The following is a 19,399-nucleotide window of genomic DNA, read 5'->3' on the forward strand; positions in this document are numbered from 1 at the left end:
ACGCGGTGGCACCCAGGAGGTGATGCGCGCCGGAACGATGCCGGACTCCCCGCGCCTCTCAATCATCGGCGTCGTACCCGTCGTCATCCTCCTCCTCCTCGCGTCGGTCACGGGCGGCGTGGGAGCCGACGAGGGCGACGAGGTCGCCTCCTCCTCGTGGTGGCACGGGCCGGATCCTCCCGAGGGCGAACCGACGGACCTCGAGCGCGAGATGTTTCACGAGAGGACGCCGTCGTGCATCGTCTGTCAGCGCGCGGTGCACTACCTGGACGAGAACCTCCTCGTGAAGATCCTCGACGAGCGCGCCAAGGACAGGAGCGTCAACGATCCCGCAAACTACGGCAGGATCGAGGCCATCGTCGAGGACGAGGTCTCCAAGGTGTGCTCCGCCCAGGGCATCCAGCTGGACAAGAACCTGCGCAAGAAGTGCGACGACATGCTCGAGAGGTTCGAGGATGTCCTGGTCCGGGCGTGGTACGACAGGAGCGTACAGGACGACGACTGGAACATGAACTGGCGGATATGCGCCAAGAAACACGGGCTGCTCAAGGTGTGCCCGGTTGAGATCGCGAGGCTCGACGTCCCACAGCTGGACCACCTCGAGCAGGAGGTGAAGCTGGAGGAGCTCCGATCGCCGGTACGGGAGGGCGACGACGGGCGGAAGAGGTTAAGGTACCAGACGCAGGCGGGGCGGGCGAAGCTCGCGAGAGCCGGCAGCGGCGAGATGCACGTGCTCAACGGCAAAGACTTTCACGCGCGGGTCATAGCCGAGCACGGCGCCGACACGGACGCGCTGGTGTACTTTGCCTACGCCAACGCGCACCCGAGGACGCACAGGGGCGTGATGCGCACGCTGAAGCGCGCGGCGTTGGCCTTTCGGGACGAAAACGTGAAAGGTGAGTTTATTTTCATTTTCGTATGGGCAATTAGTATGACGTGGTTTTTTTTAACAGGGAAACACCACGTCGCGCTGAGCGTCATCGACGTCGAGCGAAACGAGATTCCCCACCCGTACGGCAGCCACGTCAAGGGTCCCACGCTGATACTGTACCCGGCGGGGAATAAGCACTCGCCGAGGATGTTGCCCATGCGGGGGGGCGTCGGGGGACGGGACGACGAGGAGGCGGCGCCCACGCTCGGCGACGTGCTCGCGCTGTTGAACAAGCGGGGCGGTAATGCGTACACGAGGGACGCCGCAGGTAAGGCTTTCGTGGAGGCGGAGCAACACGAACTGGAGGGGTCGGGAAGGTTCAGCAGGGATCACGACGAGCTGTGACGCGATGAGACGTGTTAATTAATCTTAGCTGCTCTGCTTCGCTGCGCTGCGTATTTAATAGTCTATCATACACGCGATGATGAGATGAACAAACGCGTCCTTCCCTTCCGGTGGGTTCATTCGCCGCGCGACTCTCGTCACACCCGGTCACATCCGGTGACGGGATCCCTGTTCTCGCACACCGACGATTCCGGCTCCCTCAGCTCGATTTCCACCTCGCTGACCCCGTCCCCGTCCGAGCCGTCGTCCTCGCCGCCGCTCTCGCGTCGCATCGGCAAGTTGAGGCGCTCGTCCTCCTCCATCTGCGACGCGCGCCTCTCCCGCACTGTTTCCACCGCGTCTTTGAGCCTCTGTTCCAACGCCTCGACGTCCTCTTTGCCGAGGTGGAGTCCCAACACCAGTCTCCCGTCGTCCAGCTCGGTCCTCACCACGCGAAGCACGCCCTTGGGTTTGTCTCGGTCGTTGTGAAGATGTTGCGCCGCCGCCGCGGTCATCGGCGGCGAGGTCGGGGAGGCCATCGCGCCGTTCGCGTTGACGCTCCGCAAATTCCTGCCCGCGTCCCTCCGCGCCGACGTGATCGCCGCCACCGTCTGCCACAGGGGTAACACCGCGCCGGTCAGCAGGTACTCCGCGCTGACCCGCCGCCCAACCTTGCACACCCCGCCGTGCGCCCGCCGCCGGCACCGCTCGCCGTGTATGCACGGCTCCATCCCGCGATTGTACCAGAACCTCCACGTGAGCTCCCCCAACCCGCCAGCCTGCAGCTCCTCCGGCGTTAACTTTCGGTAGTTCTTCACTAGGTGCTCGCGCGCGAGCGACGGCGAGTCGCTGTTGTACGGTCGTCTGATTCGGAACATGCGGCGACCGAGCGCGTGTGTCCTCCAAATTTCCGTGGCGCAAAGGATCCACGGCCGGGACGTCTCCGCGCCCCCACCCTTGGCCTCGTCGCGTTCCTTGGCGGTTATCTTGGTCGAAACCCATATGCCGTTCTCGTACGCGAAGTCGTGCCCGGTGTCAACGCACGTCCGTTTAAACTGCGCCAACTTTTCCAGCACCCGCGCGAACGTCACCCCGCGGTCTATGGTGATCCGGCACAGCTCGGTGGTGGCGCCGCTGGCGACGTCGGTGTGCACCACGCGCGGGTACCCATCGCTCATCGCGACGCTCTCGGCGGAGAGCGACACCACGCCCTCGTCGAAGGTGCCACGGGCCTTGGCCTCCGCCACCTCCGCCTCGTGCGTCTCCGTGAAGTACGCGAAGAGGAGCTTCTGCTGGTCCACGGAGAGGCCCATCAGCCGGTTCAGGAAGAGCGGAACCTTGCCCTCGAACTTTTTGGGCAGCTCCCACGCGTTGCCTTTAGCCCTGTTGGCGTGACCCATCCCCACGGACACCAAACAGCGCCGAGCGAATCGCGCGAAACGCTTGAAATCACCCCCCGGCACGTTGACGTTGGGCATGGGACCCGAGTTTTTCTCTCTAGCGTCGTCGTACAGTCGGTTCAACGCGGCGGATCCCTCCTTGGTGTCGATGTCGAAGGCGCGGAGGTCCACGCCCGCGCCAAGGGCTCTGCGGTCGCCTTTGAGTAACGCCCCGAGGGACTGGAGCCGTTTCGCGGCGGCGGAGGCGAACCGACGCTCGCCGCCGCACGGCGTGACCAGGATCTGGTACAGCGGCGCCGACGACTGGTTGCTGCGGTGGCTCCTTCCAAACTGCTGAATAGCCTTGTCGGCGCTCCACGGAAGCTCTAAGGTCATGTGACACCGCCTCCTCTGGTTCTTTACCCGCTTATCCGCCTGTAACGAGACGCCGGTGGACGCAGCCTCGGAGATTATCGCGATGAGTTTCTCGCCGCTCTGGAAAGATTCCCTCTCCGCCATGTTCAGCAACTTCTGCGTGGTGTCTAGCTGACTGCGCCTCAGTTTCGCCTCGACGTTGCCCGTCTCCAGGCACCGCACTAGCCTGCGCTCCCTGCCCGTCATCTCCGCCACCTTTGACGGTCCGCCGCACAGGTCCACCAGGTGATCCAGCGGGTTGGGCGGCAGCTGGAGGGACTCCGTCGCCTCCAGAAGGAGGTCGCGTATGTGCACCAGGTACGGATTACGCACCAAAATCTCGTTAGCAGCGTCGCCGACTCCCTGCTGCTGCTTTTCCGCGTCGTCGCCCCGGGTCGGCGACGGGCTCCGGCTCCGTTCGTCCTCCTCGGAAATAAGAGAGTCCTCGTCGGATAGCCCGATCCTGGGCGCCGGAGGCAGGCGCTCGTATATGGGTAAGTTTGCGGTTGGATCCGCCTGGCACTGCACGGGTCCGTCGTTGGACGAGTCGCTCTCCTCGCCGCGCTTCCGTCTCTTGGTCGCTGCGATTTTGTTGGCGTCGGTCGGGTCCGTCGAGCCCTTGCGCGAGTCGACGTCTTTGGTCGGGGTGTCGCCTTCGCTGGGTTCCTTGTCGTCCCCTTGCGGGGGCGACGCGTCATCCTTCCATCCCCGCTTCTTGTCATTTCTCGTGAGCTTCTCGTCGGGAACGGCGGCGGCGGCGGCGGCGATCTCCTCGACCCTCGGGTTGGGCCGGACGTCGACGCCCGCGATGGCCGCCAGCTGTGCGCGCTCTCGTTCCCCTCGCTCCTTATCCTCCCGCTTCGCGAGCTCCGCCCGCGCGCGCTCGGTCGTCTCGTTAACGTTTCTCTTTTCGAGTAGAAACTCCACGGCCCGGGCGGATGCCCTGTCGCCGATCGTCTCCCACACGAGGTGATCGCCCACGAGCCGGCTGGTCTCCTTCAGCCCGCGCTCCACGCGGTCCAAGGCGGCGGCGGCCTCGTCGATGTTTTCCGCGTCGGGATCCGTCGGATTATTCGTCTTCTCTTCCTTCTCTTCCCTGGTTTTATCCGCGGTTTGCGCCACCGTCGGGAGCTGCTTCCACCTGCGAACGATGGCGTACACGTGCACGTACAGCGCCTCCCACCGCGTGCGCTCGGCGTCAGCCTCGAGTTGCGATTTGGTCGACGTTATGGGGAACTGTTTGGCGATGAGGTTGCGTAAGATCACGGCTGGCGCGGAGACGAAATCGTCCACCTCCTCGCCTTGCGTAGCCGCGTCCGCCATGGCCTGCCCGACGTTGCTCTCGCCCGTACTCTGCAGCCCGATGACCACCGCCATGTTACGCTCGTGGACGTGCTCCAGCGCCAGTCGCGCCAGGTGGGGCACCTTGGCGCTCAGGAGCATCTGTCGGAAGAAGCGCTGATGCGCGGCCCAGAACTGCGCCCACTTGACGGAGCTCGCCTTCTCCATCCGCTGACCCTCGGCGATCCTGCCCGTCGCCGCGGTGTTGAAGACGTTGTGAAGCATCTGCCAGAAGGCGCACGATCTGTCGTACATAGCCGCCATCTCGTCCGTCAGCTCGCAGTTCTGGAGCTCAAACTCGGCACCCGCGTAGGACAGCGACCGGCACAGGTACGAGCCCGTGGCTTTCAGACCCAACGCGAACATCTCCAGCGCTCCCATGCCGGATTCCGTCAGGGTGTTCAGCATACCTTCCACATTGCTAAAGCCGTGCGCGTGAAGGCGGGTCATGTACGCCAGGTTCTTGGGCTCCGAAGCGCCGGTGGCGGAGCAATACACGACTCTGGCATCCGGGATGGCGCGTTGCAGCGCCACCACCGCGAGCGCCGTCTTGGTGGGCATCCCGCTCTCGTTCACGAGGTTCTTCGCCCTGTGGCACTCGTCGAAGACGATCAGAGGGCCGTGCGGGTCCTGCCTCAGCCAACGCACCAGCTGCTCCAGCCTGCTCCCTTTTTTCATGAGCAACGTCTCCAGGTCCGCGCCCTCCTTGCCGAGGTCGGCCACCTTCCCGCTGCCCTGTATGAGCAACGAGTACGTGCAAAACACCACCCCGCGTTTCGTCATGTCGTTGAGGTCACCGTTCGGCATCGGTCCGTTGCCCTTTGGGTACACCTCGAGTCGCGGCGTGGCCAGACCGAGGTCGCGCAGGTCTCGCTCCGCGTCAAACTTGAGGTCTCCGCTGACGGATATCCACAGCGCCCTCGACCCGCCGCCCCGCGCGTGCGAGTAGACCAATCCCGCGATCTGCCGTCCCTTGCCCACGCCCGGACCGTCCCCTAGGAAGAACCCCGCCCTTCGCCCGCCTTTAAGCCGTTGCTCGTGTTTCATCGACGCGTACACGACGGATTCGAGCTGCATTGAGCTGAGAGTCTCAGCCTCCACGGCGTCGTGCAGCCTGTGGTCGAAACCTTTTGGGACGTCCGGCGGCGTCAGCTGCGACAGCGTGGACGTCTCCACGACGTGGTCCGGGTGCGTGGCGCCCTGGGTGACCTTGGAAGGGACGTAATTTTCGTACAGCTGTGCGGCGTCGGTTTGCCCGGTTTCCACCACGGCGGCGTCCGCGATGGCGCCGTTCGTGATACCCCCCGCGACGGACGCCTCTTCCTCCTCCTCCATCTTCGCGCGTTCGCTCTCCGCCTGCCGCTGCATGATGAGCTGATGTTTCATCACCTCCCGCCGACGGAGCGCCTCCACCTGCATCGACAGGGACCTCTGCACCATCTGCTCGGCCAGCAGTCTGTGCGCCTCGTCGCGCTCGCGGTCGGTCGGCGGCTGCGGCGCGGGGTTGGACGCGAGGAGCTCCATCCTGGTGCGCTGCTGAGCGTCCCGGATGGCCTTCAGTCGCATAGCCTCGAGATCATCCATCTCGCCCGAGAGTGTATCGCCTACCCCCGCCCCTCACAGAGCGAGCCCCCGACGCCGTCCGATGTTTATTCTTAAGGAGTCGAAGCTTCCCAGATGTCGAACAGTCGTGGGGTGGACCCGGCGCTGCCGCGGTGCCGGACCACCGATGCGGTCCGACGCGCGGTGAGGGTGCGTTCGGTGCGCGACCGTGAGACTTTTCGCCGATCGTTCACCGCGCGATGCGCCCTGTGCGCGTCTCGGCGTGTGAGATCGCTCCGCGACTCTTCTCGGAAAACGTACCTCGAACGCCTCCCTCCACCGTCGCGCACGGGTGTCCGTGGTCTCTTGGTGATGCGAAGGGGCGCGAAAGGGGGTTGGCGAGAGTGCGTGTGTGTGCTTGAAGTCGAGTGGGTATTTAGTCAGGTTAAAAAACCGGAATCGCAAATAGAATGCCAATCTTCATAACGTAATCATGACCTGCTCTCTGCTGGCTGGCTCCCGGGAAAAAACGCACGCGCATAATCTGACATGCGCAGTCTAGCAGTGTTTGGACAGTTGGAAGAAGATCTCTCCCTGCCGGATTCTGTGCTGAGTCACAGTCAGGGATATTTCCGCAAGATGCCAACATCGCGCCTCACTTGGCGATGAGGGAGCCGACGGGGAACCTGCGGGTGCTCTTCCTCACCCTCGAGTTCCGACACGGGACGTTCAGCGGCAATGGCGTCCTGGCGCAGTCGCAGGCGCACGGCCTCGCGAAAGCCGGGCACGCGGTCTTGGTCGTGAGCGGCTGCCCCGACAACCTCGACGTCACTGACGATTCGCAGCGCGAGATTTCCCAAACCGCCGGGGCGGTGGAGGTTCGTACGCTCAGGGTTCCGGCGTCGAAGTGGGGTAAGCTCACCGCCCGGTGCCCGTGGAGGGAGCTGGCGGACGCCGCGCACGCGGACGAGCCCCTCCACGAGCGGATCCGAAGCTTCGCCCCCGACGTCGTCCTCGGGATCGACTGGCACGTCACCCCAACCTGGCGCGCGCTGAGACGACGCGTCTGGCGCGACTCGGACGCCGCGCGCGAGACGGACCCGAACGGAATGAATCCGGACATCGCGTCCTCCTCTCCCTACCCGCCGTTCGTGTACAGCAACTACCGCGTGTTCGCCCGCGACGGCGACCCGACGCACGCCGCCAAGGAGCGGGACGCGGTGGAGGAAGCAGCCGCCGTCGTCGCGCTGTGCCAAGTCGACGCCGACTACCTGTGCGAGGAGCTGTCGCCCGAGGGAGCGGCGGTGGCGCCCGGGGTGGTCATCGCGCCCCTGAGGGAGGACGTCCACGCGCTCGCGACGCACGCGCAAACGCCGATGACGCCGGCGACGACGGCCGAGAATGGGGTGGAGTTGGACGAGACCGGGGCTCAACATCTCGAGAGGGTCGCGCCGTGGAGGCTGGACGCGGTTCCCGGACAAAACACTCCTCGGTTCCTGCTCACGTGCTGCGTCCGCCTGTCCCCCGAGAAGGAGCCCGAACGGTTCGTGAGCCTGTGTGCCGAGCTCGTGCGCAGGGGCGTCGTCCTCGGGGGTACAAACGAACCCGGTACCACAGAGATTGTGCCCGTCTTGTGCGCGTCCACGGCTGGCGATTACGCGGAGACGATCCGTGCCAAATTTCTCGACGCGACGCGCGGGAAAGGGCTGGTGTGCCGCGACTTTCTCGACGCGCGCGGGATGGCGAGTGTGTACCGACGGACGGTACTGAACGTCCACCCGTGCGCGTACGACGCGTACGGTGAGTTTATTTTAATCTTCTGTTTGTGTGCGTGGGCGATTAGTATGACACGTGGTTTTTTTGTTCATCACAGGCATGACGGTGGTGGAGGCTGCCGCGTTCGGGGCGCCGAGTTGCGTGCAGAGGGGGGATTCGGTCGGGTGCTGCGCTTTACTGAGCGAGACTGGGAACGAGTTCGTGCCCGTCGATTGGACCAAAGATAAAGGTGATAAAGTCGATTTAATCGCGGACGCCGTGGAGGCGTACCTGCGCGCGGGATGGGACGGATCCAAGCGTGGCGGCGATGAGCACCACGACGACGACGATTCCTTGCGCGCCATCGGGACGCGCGCAAGGCGCAGGGCGCTCGGGTGGGACCTCTTCGCGTGCGGGAGGGACATCGCGAAGATCTTGACCCGAGCCGTCCGCGGCGATCCGTCTGGACGCTTCCGGTGGACGCTTCCGGATGCGACGGAGCAGAAGAGGCTGGCGCCGTTGTGGCGAGCGGCGACCATCGCGGTGTGGCACTCCGGCGCGTGGCGAATGATCCGATCGGAAGGCGACGACGACGACACCCGGGGGTTTTCAAAACAAGCGCAAGCGCGAGCGCTGCTGCCCGCGGGAACCTATTTAATCGTCACCGCGTACAACCCGATGGGAACGCGAGCCGACCCGCGATTAAACGAAGCGGCGGCGCGCGCCCTCGCGGCGTCGGTGCGAGACATGCGACCGTCCCCGTCCGCGGTGCTTCCCACGCTGTCCGTGGACCCCGTCGGGGGTTTCGACGCGTGGAACGAGCCCGGTATGGCGGTTCAGCTCCCAATTGAGACGGATGCACAGTCAGCGGAGGTAAAAACCGTGACGATCCGACTGGCGAGGAGACACGGTCAGGCTGCCGTGTACGAGCTGACGTGCGATTCCGACGGGGGGATGCGAATCGGCGTGACGCCGGTGTTCCCCGGTCTGGAGGGTCTGGCGTGCGCTGGGGTCGCCGCGGTGAATGGCGGGAGCCCGCCGGCGTCCATGCCCCGCTCCCCGCTGTGACCGCGGCTTCCATCTGGTTCCGAAAAACGAGCGACGCGGCGGTCCTCTCGTTAATGTTATCGTAAAGCGTGGTAAGATTACAGCGCGGCGCTACTAAAAAAAATGCAACGTGTGTGCACTACACTACACTACGTCCTCGTCGCCCGGCGCTCAGTTCCCGCCGGTGAGTCCCTTGACGAACTTCTGCAGCTCCTGCGTCGCTCCGCTGAAGCGCTGAAACAGATCGTACTGGACGCTCTTCTGCCACGGCTGCGCCTCGGGGAAGGGAAGGCCGTAGCCGATGGCGTACAGGATCCCGTACACGCCGCCGAGCCCCCCGGTGTTGCCCAGCTGTTTGTCCATGACGTAACCCACGGTCAGCTGCGTGCACTCCCCGCGTTCGTTGAAGCGCATCGAGCACGACTGCGGCGGGGACTCGACCTTCTTATTCGTCGCCGGGAGGGTGCCGCCAATGAGGGGACCGGTGTTGGTGCCGACGAACCTGGCGTCGTACCAAACGCGCGACGGCTCGAACGGGTCGACGCGGAAGTGGTAGTAGTTGAACTTGGCGTCCGGGAACCCCTCGTCGATCTTGAACGACTGGAACGCGGCGAGGAAGCGTTCCTTTTCGAGCGGGCCGACGACGGGGGCGACAAACTTAAAGTCGGATGCGAGCAGCGACGGGTCCTCTCCGCCGTTGTTCTTGGCGAGGATGAGCTTGCACTTGGCGATGAGGTCGGCGGGTGGGATGGGGAAGGTGGAGGCGGCGAGCATGCCGGCCTCGTCCACCATCTGCGTGTCGAAGAACTCCCTGACGCCGTCTTCTTCCGCGGCGGGCGCGGACGTCGTCTCGGCCTCAGCGGCGGTGGCTGAGATCCGGACGGCCTCGGTGGCGCGAAGAGCGTTGAGACGCGGGCGACCGGCCGCGAGGACGACGCGCGCGGCGGCGGGCGCGGCGTTGACGCGCGCGCGGATGGACGCGGTGGAGGTGGTGGCGGCGAGAACGGCGGTCATGAGGGCGTGTCTTACGCGCGGCGCGCGCTGCTCGAAGTGTCGGGAACATGAAGCGGCCACGTCGCTCGCCGAGTCATTCCAGCCAGAGCCACCCGCGTCTCGGGCGTGCCGACTCGGAGGTGACGATCACAGCCGGCGCGCGCGGATGTCTCCTTGGCGCGCCGCGGGGGCGCTTTTCGCGCGCGCGGCGACGAGGGGAGGCGTCACGACGAGCTCACGCGCCCGCGGCGCCGACCGTGCGCCGTGGATGCACGCGGCGGAGGCGCGGACGCGGGGCCGCGCCTCGGGGTGGAACATCGCGAACACGTGCTCGAGGCGTGGTGGTTCATCGCTATCGTCGCACCCTCCCGCGCCTCCTTCGAAGGTTTCGCCCTCCGACGGCGCCGTCGCCGACGTCGTCGCCGCGCTGCCCGGTCTCGGCCTCGCGTTGGCCGTGTCCCAGGCGGGGTTCGCGCTCGCCGACGGCATCAGCGCGGCGATCGGCGCGCCCGTAGCGGGAGTCCCATGCGCCGTCCTGCTCGGCGCGGGGATCAACAACGCGGTGGCGCTGCCGAAGTGGGTCCGCCCGGGATTGCGAACCGCGACCGGCACCGTCCTGCGCGTCGGCATCGTCTGCGTCGGCGCCAAGTTCAGCGCCTCGGACGTCGTCACCGCCGGCGCCTTCTGCGTCCCCGCCGCCGCCGCCTCCGTCGGCGCGGGCCTCGTCCTCATCCCCCGCGTCGCGGGTCTCGCCGGCCTCCACCCGCGGCTCGGATCCCTGCTCGCGGCGGGGACGTCCATATGCGGCGTGACGGCGGTGTCCGCGTTGGCGCCGGCCATCGCCGCGACGCAAACGGAGGTGGCATGCGCCGTCGCCAACGTGGTGTTGTGGGGCTCCCTCGCCATGCTCTTCGCGCCGCACGCGGCGAACTTTTTATTGGGCGAGTGCCCGGACGCGGCGGGCATGTGGCTGGGTCTGGCGGTGCACGACACCGCGCAGGTCATGGGCGCGGGTCTGACGTACGCACAGCTGTTCGACGACGAGCGCGCGTTCAACGCTGCGGCGGTGACCAAGCTGACCAGAAACCTGGCGTTGGCGGCGGCTATCCCCGCGCTGGCGTTCGCGCACGAACAGACGGTTCGCTCGGAAACGGCTCGGGTGGCGACGGCGTCGAGAAGGGTGCCGGGATTTTTGTTGGCGTTCGTGGGCATGGCGCTCGTGCGGTCGTGCGGGGATTGGTACTACGGAGGCGGGGTGAAGGTCGGTTCGGGGGACCCGGTCGGAGGCGGGGGCGGTTCGACGCCACCCGTCGGGGCCGAGTCGTGGAGGCGGGGCATGAACGCGTTGGGCGAGGGGTTCGGGGCCAAGGCGTGCCTCGCCACGGCGCTCGCCGCGGTGGGTCTGAACACCGGGGTGTCGTCGTTGGTCGGCGTGGGCGTCGCGCCGTTCGCGGTGGGCGCGGTCGGGTCCGCGATCGTGGGTGGGGTCGGGCTCGTGAGCGCGCTGACGCTCTCCGAGCTGATCCGGCGGTCGACGTCGGCGGCGGCGGGCGGGGAAAGCGTAAGTGGGAAGGCGTCGGCGACGGCGAGGGACGACTCTGATGTGAACGGAGGTGCGTCATCGTGAGCGGATGGTGCTTTGCTCTTTCATTAAAATTGTCTTTTGTCGGCCTATTATTTTGGGCCTATGTCGGGAAACCAATGGGGGCAAAAACCCGACGGCGCGATGAGAGCTCTGCCCATCGACGTTGGTGTGATCCTGGCGCTCGTCCTACAAGGGCGCCGGGGCATGGGTACCCCGGCTCATTCACCCTTTCCTCGACGCGCTCGGATCAGCGGCAGTCCTAGGACCCTATTCCCTTCGTGTACTCCAGCGTGATCGGACCGAGAGAAGCGTCAACCGTGAAACTGGCACCGAATGAAGTGCGTTTCGAGATGAAGTCATGAGTCGCGGTGCCTTGGACTTCCAATCGAGCAGCCGCAGTCACAGACGCAGCATCAAACATGTTCCCGACTTCGTCGAAAAAATTCCCCATTTGGTCAAAGAAACCGCATCCGCCGTTTTCAATACATCTTTTTGCCCGGTTTGCCCGCTTCTTCTTCCTTCTGCATGAGCGGGGGTTGCTGCACAAGAGCTGTCTCCCAGATGCTTCTTCTTCCAGAAGCCTACGAAGCCCACGAGGAAGACCAAGCTGGTCTTTGGTGCCTTCGTCATCAAGAAGATCTTCGGTTTCGTCGATGTCTTCTGCGAGAAGACGTCTGCCAGTCATAATGTCCGTGATGGAAATTGTCGCCTCGGCTTGGATCCAGCCGACGAGAGTGACCGTCGCGATGCCAGCACGTGAATTAGATGGCATGGCGTACCCAAACTGTAAGGCGACTCCACCCTCGAATCCAGCTTTTTCGATCATTTCTCTGATTTTCTCGTGCTTGATGAAGTTCATAAGATCGAACGAGATTTCGCCGTCGAGACGGCCATTAGGACCACAGTACTTTGAATTGTCACAGCAAACATCTTTTCCGTTGAGCGTTCCTGTGACAGAGCAATCAAAGCTACCACAGCTGCCGGACAATCCGAGACTCTTGATTCCGCAGCCGTTCGTCCAACTTTCCATGGTGAACGTCACCGGGAAACCTTTATCATCCGGGGGAAGGCTGATTGACATCACGCCATTTCTGGCCGTTTGGGAGCTTCCCAGGATGTCAGCGTGACACTGATTTGCTCCAGAGCAGGCGACATTCGAAGGCGCAGGCGCAGGCGCAGGCTTAGGACTCCTGCCGCCGCCGAGAAGCTTTCTGCCACTTCCAATTGATGACGTCGTATTACCACGCCCTCCGTCGCAACCACCATAATGTTCGCACCACTCGGTGATTTTTCGGCGGGCATCGAAAGCGTAGGGATCCTTGGGCACCGGCGTGGGAAGTGAAAAGTCCGTGAGGGCGTCCTTGGCCGTCATGTTCAAACATGTATCGCTCATATCCCAGTATTCATCATCAGGTGATGGAATCTCGACAGGACCTTCTGTGTACTCGTGAACGATGATCTCCGTCGGACCCATGATGAACTTGAGTGGACGGCCTGTGGCTTTGTTATCGAAGTACTTTACCTCGACGGTGCCAGTGTACGGGATGTTTGGATCGAAGTCAGTGATGAAGCCGTGCTCAATCTCGGTCACAGAAGTGGAGATTGAAAATTCTCGGATGATCTGCCCGTTAGTCTCGACCTGGTCAACCTTCTTGGCATTGGTTACGTTCCAAGTAGCGGGCAACTCGGGTATCAGGTCCATGCAGTAGTAGTGTTTGGATCCGAATCCGGAATCGCTGTCGAATTTGATTTGTCTTTTGAGGTGAAGGTCCGGAGATTTGTACCGCTCAATCACAGAATCGAACTCTGGACGGAAAGTCGTCTCAATCGCCTCCATGGTCGCAACAGACATCTCGATCGTGGTGTTGACCTCGATGTAGTGCACGCCATCGACCACCACGAGTCCACGATGAGGGATTCCGTAAGGGTCAACGCACGCTTTTTCTTCGGCGCCCTCGGTCGCGTTGCACAAATGGCGAACGCCGTAAGACATCGTGAAATCGTTCAGCCCAAAGCCTGGCTCCCGCTCATGATCTGTGAGACCGGCCCAGTCGTCGATGGAGTTGAACAGGCCGACGAGCGCGTAGATGCCGAGGAGCTTGCGGCCGCCGACCGTGAATCCAGCCTCGGTGAAGACAGTTCCGAGGGTCTCCTCGAAAGTCATGTCGGTTCCATCAAGGATGATGAAGCCGGCGGCGGTGATGAGCTTGACGACGCTGCCGGTTGCTGCAGTGGGTTGAGGCACGCGGTACCAGCCCTGCACGGCGAGTGAGACGTGCGCGCCAGTGGGAGAGTCGACCTGGAACTGCTTGAGCTGCTCGAACGCGGCGTCCGGTAGAGCCGTGGTCAGCGGCGCCGGTTCCCCGTTGGCGGCGGTCTTCACGACGGCACCATGTTGGCCGCCGCCGGCGTTGACGCGCATCACGCCGTCGGGGGAAGCCTTGGTCTCCTTGCCCAGCTCGACCATCATGAAGGTCATGGCGCTGTTGATGCCGATGAGCGCGACGACGAAGAGCACGAGGCCGATGATGAACTTACGCATACGTTTCTGGGACTTCTTGGAGGATTGATAGAGCTCCGCGGCGCGCATGAGCTCCTTGGGGTCGACGGTGCCATCGCCGTCCTGGTCGAACACCTTCAGCGCGGGCTGTACCTTGTCGGGGAGGGTCGAGATGGAGACGGAGCCCTCCTGGTTCGACCTGCGCAGCACCGCGTAGGTGCTGAGCATCGTCTTGAACTCGTCCATGTCGAGGACTCCGTCGCCGTTGGCGTCGATATCCGCGAACACGGCCTGGACGTCCTCGGGGAGGGCGCGGACGTTGATTCCGCCATCCTCGGAGAGGAGGGCGTCGTCGCCGGAGTTGCCGTTGGCGCCGGTGACGTAACGTAACATGCCACCGGAAGCGCGATACCTCGGCGGATCGCGTTAAGGTGGACGATACGCTCGGCCGGTGGGGGTTGGTGGTTCGGGTCACGGCGTGCGGCGGGTGCGCTGCGCGTCGTGTCGGTCAGGAGGAATCTCGTGTCGGCCAAAAGGCGGCGACCCCGAACTAAGACGGCCAGTGATTGGCCCGTGCTGAAGGGGTTGGCGAGAAACATAACGCCCGTCGCAACGAACCAACCTTCTGACTGCCTCTGAGTCTGAAAGAACGTGGAAATAATCCGCACGGCGCGCATTCTCCCGACCTGTCCGCGACCTTTCGCGGACGTCGCAAAAATCCGAAGATAAAAAGCACGTGGTGATGAAATCTCAGATTGATCGCAGAAGAACCGCAGAACGAACGGATAGGATCGGGCAAAATCCGAAGACGACGACAAAAAAATCTGTGACACAGATTGCGGGAGGACAACGGGATATAAGATTGGTCCCGTCGGACGGACAAAAGCAAGTGTCCACGTCGCGATCGCGTCCGGGATGGGCGACTCGCGCTGAAAGCTACTCACCACCAGGACTTCTCCTGCCGCTTACGCAGCTTCTCCGCCATGGACGCGAAGTCCTCCGCGTCGCTTCGCATCCGCTCGGTGGTGTCCTGGATGCCCCTCAGACGCTCGCCCCGCTCGTGGAGCTTGTCCCTCGTCTCCTCCAGGGCGCCCGCCAAAGATGCGTCGTCGCGCGAGCTTCCTCCGCGTCCCTCAGTGTTGGAGCCCTTCTTGCGTATGCCGTACTTGGCGCGAATGTCCGCGGCGGTGTTAACCTTGGGCGCGACGGGGTACGTGACGGAGCCGCCCGACCCGGAGGTGCCGAAGAGCGCGGCTCGATCGGCGTCGTCGCCGTTCGACCCTGATTGCGCCATCCTCGAAGACCCGACACCCGCGGATGCCGCCCCCGCCGCGGATCCCCCCGACCCGAACAACGCCGCGCGATCCGAATCCTCCGCGGCGCCGGTCGAGCTCGAACCCGCGCCCCGACGACCCGCGCCGGCGCTCGCGACCGCTCGTCCACGCGTCGCGGGTTCCTCCGTCAGATGGAGCTCGCGCTCGGCGAATAAAAACGCGAGATCCGCAGCCGTCTTGTCGTCCGTCGGAAAGTCGCCGTCCGTGTCGTCCCCGGGCCCCGCGGCGCCCATGCGCTCCTTGATGCGCACCTTCGCCTGCGCCATCGCGGCGTTGGCCTTGTCCTTCGTCGCGCGCATCACCGATCCGAACGACGCGAGCGCGGCGCGCGAATCGCCCTTTAGGAAACTGTTCATCGATTTGGTCAAGTCGCTCTTCTGCGATGAGGCGGCGTCTTTTGGTTTGTCGGGACCACCGAACGCCTTCTCCGGGGTACCCTCGGGCGAGAACGGCGACTGGACCGAGGGTGCCGAGGGGTGCCCACCGGGTGCCTTTGGGTGCCTTTGGGTGTCGAACAAACGTCCGGCGGATTCGGCGGCCAAAGCGGCGGCGGCGAGTTCGCCGTCGAACAGCGCCAAACCGCTCTCGGCCCGGCACCCTTTGACACCTCCGCTTCTTCTGGGCGCGAGCGACAGCTTGGCCACGGTCCCGGCGCCGCCCCCGACGGACGCGAACAGCACGCCGTCCACGCAGAACCCCGCGCCGTCCGCGACGGAGAGCGGCGGAACGGGTCCGCATGATCGAAGCGGGACGAGGCCGGGGAGCGACCACGAGAGGAGCCGGCCGCGGGTGGAGACGGCGGCGAAGGCGGCGGGAATCGAACGGAATCGAACCCGCGCGTGCGGAGAACCGGATATGATGAGCCCGTCGTCGTCGTCGTAACGGTCGTCGTAACGGTCGTCGTCGTCGTCGTCGTCGGGCGAGATCGGCGCGACGAGCGCGGCGGCGACGAGGGGCTCCTCCGTGGACGCTTTCTTCACCGTGTGCCGCTCGCCCCTCGCGGCGCCGTGCGCGGGGTAGACCCGGATCGCCTCTGCGGAGGCTACGGCGACGAACGCCGTCGCCTCGTTCGCCGCCGCCGCGCACGCCCACGACGCCCGCCGGTTGATCTTCCCGCCGGTTGAACTCGTCCGCGCCGGCGCCGGTTCATCTTCCCCAGTCGTCGAACTCGTCCGCGCCGGCGCCGGTTCATCTTCCCCCGTCGTCGACCCCCCCAAGTGCGAGTGTGAGTTGAACCACAGCGACGACGCCGTCGTCGACGCGTGAAGGGCTCCGTCGGCTCCGCGCCCAAAGGCCGTGATCGAACGCGGCGGAGTCCCGTTCATCGTCAGCGGCGCCACCGCGAGCGCCGCGGACGGGGTCTTCGGCGTGAGTCGGGTCTTGTGCGCGCTCGCGCCGCCTAAACCCGCGCCTAAACCTAAACCCGTGCCGCGCGCGACGTCGAGGAAAGCGACGGCGGATTCGGTGCTGGCGACGCACAAAACTTCGGCGCCGGGGAACCTCGAAGCCGGCACAGCCGCGGTCGCCCCGCGGTCGCCGGCTGTGTCGTCGTCGCCGGCTTCGTCGCCGTCGCATCCTCCCTCGAAGGTTGAACCGCTCGCATCGTCCCCGCCGGGGTTCGAACCCGTCACATCGGCGTCCCCTCCGCCGTTCGATCCCGATCCCGTCTCGGTCCCGACGATGCGCGGGCACAGTTCCATGCACCCGACGCCCTCCCCGTCGCGGGAAAACACGCGCGAGCTCGTCATCATGAGCCCCTCGGCGAGGTCGACGAGCGTCACGACGCCTTTTACGTCGCCGACGGCGAGCAGGGCGCAGTTGGCGTCCGTGACGATGGAGGTTATCGGTGAGGCGTGCGCGCCGAGCTCAGCCACGAGCTCGTACCCTCCCCCTTCGTGACGTTTCGTATCCGTCCCGCCGCCCGCCGACGCCAGGTCCAGCCCGCTGTCCAGCTGCCGAATCGTCCCCCTCGCCGACCCGCGGCTGCCGTCACCTCTACCGTCGAGGGGCGCGGCGTGCACCTCCACCGCGCCGCACGCGCGACCGAGCACGAGCAGCAAGCCCCCGAGCGCGACGTGGCACCGCGTGACCACCCTGTCCGCGGTCGTGGTTCCCGCGTTGGGCCCCGGGTACGCGCCGGGAAGTTCCTGTTAAAAAAAACCATGTCATTCTAATTGCCCATACGAAAATGAAAATAAACTCACCGTCAACTTCCCCGGGAACGGGTCTCCGTCGGAAAACACCCGGACGTTTCCGGACTTTTCTCCGGACGGTATCGCGAGCACGTGCCTCAGTTTCTCCCGTCGACTCGCCCACTTAACCGACTTTTCGTCGACGCGCGCGCCCGAGACGGGCCACTCGGCACCCCACGCGGCGCGGTCGACGGCGCCCTGAAAAGTGAAAGTCGGCGAAAAAGCAGACTCCGTGTTTGTGTTTGTCCCCGCCGGGGTTTGAACCCGCGACCTCAAAGACGCCAACAAACGCGGAGACGCCAACGCGCACGCCGGGTCGCACGTCGCGCTCAGGCTCGGCATCGGGTCGAGCACCTCGGCGCACGGAAACCGAGCCTCCGTGGGAGCGAGAGACTCCTCTGATGCGGTGGGAACCTCCGAGTTTGGAGCCGTCGCGTCCGCCTCGGCGTCTCCCGGTCGTTCGCCGGTGCGTGTTCCCGCGCGCGTGAACCGCAGGTCGTGCACGTGGATCTGTCCGCCCTCGGAGAGGACCGCCGCCGAGTGGACGACGTCCGAGGTACCCGCGCGCGGGATCAGCACCGCGTCGAGGACGGGCCCGAACCACGGCAGAGGAATCGAAGTCGTTCCAAACCCGAACGACTCGCCTGTAACGCCTGTAACGCCTGTAACGCCTTCGTCGCCGTCGCCGTCGCCGTCGCACGGCGCGAGGGTCACGATTCGCGCCGGGTCGGCCGCCGCGCCGACCGATTCGCCGCCCACGCACAGCACCGCGCCCGTCGGCGGTTTCCGCGAGTCGGTCCTCCATCCGTCGAAGGGTCCACCCGCGGCGACGGCGCAGATCCGCCGCGTCGGTTCGAATCCTTCGACGACAAACGTTTCGTCGCCCGCCGTCGTCGCGGGTGGACCCTTGGAAGGGAACGTCACGCGCGTCCTGACGATGGCCGCGATCGATTGCCGATTTCCGATCGCCGACGCGTGGGGGACGTCGTACGTCGCGACGCTCCCGTCCGCGTGCGCGACGGCCACCGTTCGTCCGCTCCCGCCCACCCACTGCACGCACGCGCCTCCCCCGTCGTCGACGATGCCCACGAGGCCGGGCGGTGACTCACCGGGCGGTGACTCACCGGGCGGTGACTCACCCATGGGCGGGTGCGTCGCGATTGGACGTCGCCGATGGAGGTCCCACAGCGACATGGACCCGTCGGCGTACGCGATGAGCACGTGCGTGGACTCGCGACGGGGTTGGGGTTTAACCGCGACGACCGCGGGGGGGGCGGGTCCCAAATGAGCGACGCCCTCACCCTGGGTACCGTTTCGATTGAACGCGTCGGCGCGAGCGACGGAGTACGATCTGGGCGCGAGGATGCCGTCGCCGTCGGCGCCGTGCTGCACGGCGGCGACGGCGACGTCGCCGGTGGATTGGCCCACCATGACGAAAGGGGAGTCCTTCATGCCGCACGCGCACGTCACGTCGGTGGGCCATCTGGTGGACGCCAGGCACGTCTGCGAGTCGAGGTCGAACACGTCGATCCCGTTATCGACGGAGACGCGCATCACCCGGCCCACCCCGGGCATGAACTCGACGCAACGCGCGGGTTCGACGTGGTGCGGGGTGGCGAGCAGCGCCTCCACGCCGTCGCCGCCGATGATCTTCACCCCGGTGTCCACCCCCACCGCGAGCAATCGCTGCGTCGGCTCGTACGCGATGCACGTCGCGGAGTGCGTCCCTCCGTGCTCGGAGACGACCCTCGGGCGCACGTCCACAGCGCCGAGGGACTTGGCGAGGTCGTCCACGTTGGGCACCGCGTTCAGAGCCTCGGTGACCGCCTTGTGGAGCTTGGTGAGCTTGAACATGGCGCGTATCGGGGACGGAGACGGGCACCCGCGGCGGTGCGCGGCCCCCTTGCGCCTGGGAGTCCTGCCGGGAGTTCCATCGTCGTTGTTATCGTAAGAGTATCAGATTCGAACGAACCGAGGCGGAAAACTGAAGCTCGCCGCGCGCCATCGTTTCCAAGGCTCGGCCAAATGCGGAAGGAACCTCGTGCTGTCCCGTGGCGGCTCT

General features: G+C 65.1%; 7 protein-coding genes across 7 annotated transcripts; 3 read left to right on the plus strand and 4 right to left on the minus strand.

The window, feature by feature from the left end:
• Nucleotides 1-37: 37 nt before the first annotated feature.
• MICPUN_98458 (predicted protein) lies at nt 38-1,276 on the plus strand (the record flags this gene model as incomplete). Its single annotated transcript, XM_002506978.1, has 2 exons — nt 38-896; nt 954-1,276. The coding sequence occupies 2 exons, from the start codon at nt 38-40 to the stop codon at nt 1,274-1,276; spliced, it is 1,182 nt and encodes a 393-aa protein (XP_002507024.1).
• A 137-nt stretch (nt 1,277-1,413) lies between these two features.
• Nucleotides 1,414-5,724, minus strand: MICPUN_77365 (predicted protein; the record flags this gene model as incomplete). The annotated part of the gene is made up of 5 exons (XM_002507365.1): nt 1,414-2,196; nt 2,254-3,603; nt 3,682-3,826; nt 4,232-5,076; nt 5,113-5,724. The coding sequence occupies 5 exons, from the start codon at nt 5,722-5,724 to the stop codon at nt 1,414-1,416; spliced, it is 3,735 nt and encodes a 1,244-aa protein (XP_002507411.1).
• An 872-nt stretch (nt 5,725-6,596) lies between these two features.
• Nucleotides 6,597-8,849, plus strand: MICPUN_105020 (predicted protein; the record flags this gene model as incomplete). The annotated part of the gene is made up of 2 exons (XM_002506979.1): nt 6,597-7,731; nt 7,805-8,849. The coding sequence occupies 2 exons, from the start codon at nt 6,597-6,599 to the stop codon at nt 8,752-8,754; spliced, it is 2,085 nt and encodes a 694-aa protein (XP_002507025.1). The 3' UTR covers nt 8,755-8,849.
• A 55-nt stretch (nt 8,850-8,904) lies between these two features.
• MICPUN_54796 (predicted protein) lies at nt 8,905-9,747 on the minus strand (the record flags this gene model as incomplete). The annotated part of the gene is made up of 1 exon (XM_002507366.1): nt 8,905-9,747. The coding sequence occupies one exon, from the start codon at nt 9,745-9,747 to the stop codon at nt 8,905-8,907; it is 843 nt and encodes a 280-aa protein (XP_002507412.1).
• A 145-nt stretch (nt 9,748-9,892) lies between these two features.
• Nucleotides 9,893-11,353, plus strand: MICPUN_98462 (predicted protein; the record flags this gene model as incomplete). Its single annotated transcript, XM_002506980.1, has 1 exon — nt 9,893-11,353. One exon carries the CDS (start codon nt 9,893-9,895, stop codon nt 11,351-11,353), a length of 1,461 nt encoding a protein of 486 aa, XP_002507026.1.
• Nucleotides 11,354-11,474: 121 nt separating this feature from the next.
• On the minus strand, nt 11,475-14,204 carry MICPUN_54798 (predicted protein; the record flags this gene model as incomplete). Its single annotated transcript, XM_002507367.1, has 1 exon — nt 11,475-14,204. The coding sequence occupies one exon, from the start codon at nt 14,202-14,204 to the stop codon at nt 11,571-11,573; it is 2,634 nt and encodes an 877-aa protein (XP_002507413.1). The 3' UTR covers nt 11,475-11,570.
• A 463-nt stretch (nt 14,205-14,667) lies between these two features.
• Nucleotides 14,668-15,487, minus strand: MICPUN_107442 (predicted protein). The gene has a single exon (XM_002507368.1). It carries the CDS (start codon nt 15,409-15,411, stop codon nt 14,752-14,754), a length of 660 nt encoding a protein of 219 aa, XP_002507414.1. The 5' UTR covers nt 15,412-15,487; the 3' UTR covers nt 14,668-14,751.
• Nucleotides 15,488-19,399: the final 3,912 nt, after the last annotated feature.

This window comes from Micromonas commoda, chromosome 1 (genome assembly GCF_000090985.2).
Source record: "Micromonas commoda chromosome 1, complete sequence".
Lineage (NCBI taxonomy): Eukaryota > Viridiplantae > Chlorophyta > Mamiellophyceae > Mamiellales > Mamiellaceae > Micromonas > Micromonas commoda.

Excerpts from the sequence above, each read along its gene's own strand:
- MICPUN_107442 (XM_002507368.1), bottom strand. The coding sequence starts at position 15,411 with ATGGCGCAGGCGAAGGTGCGCATCAAGGAGCGCATGGGCGCCGCGGGG.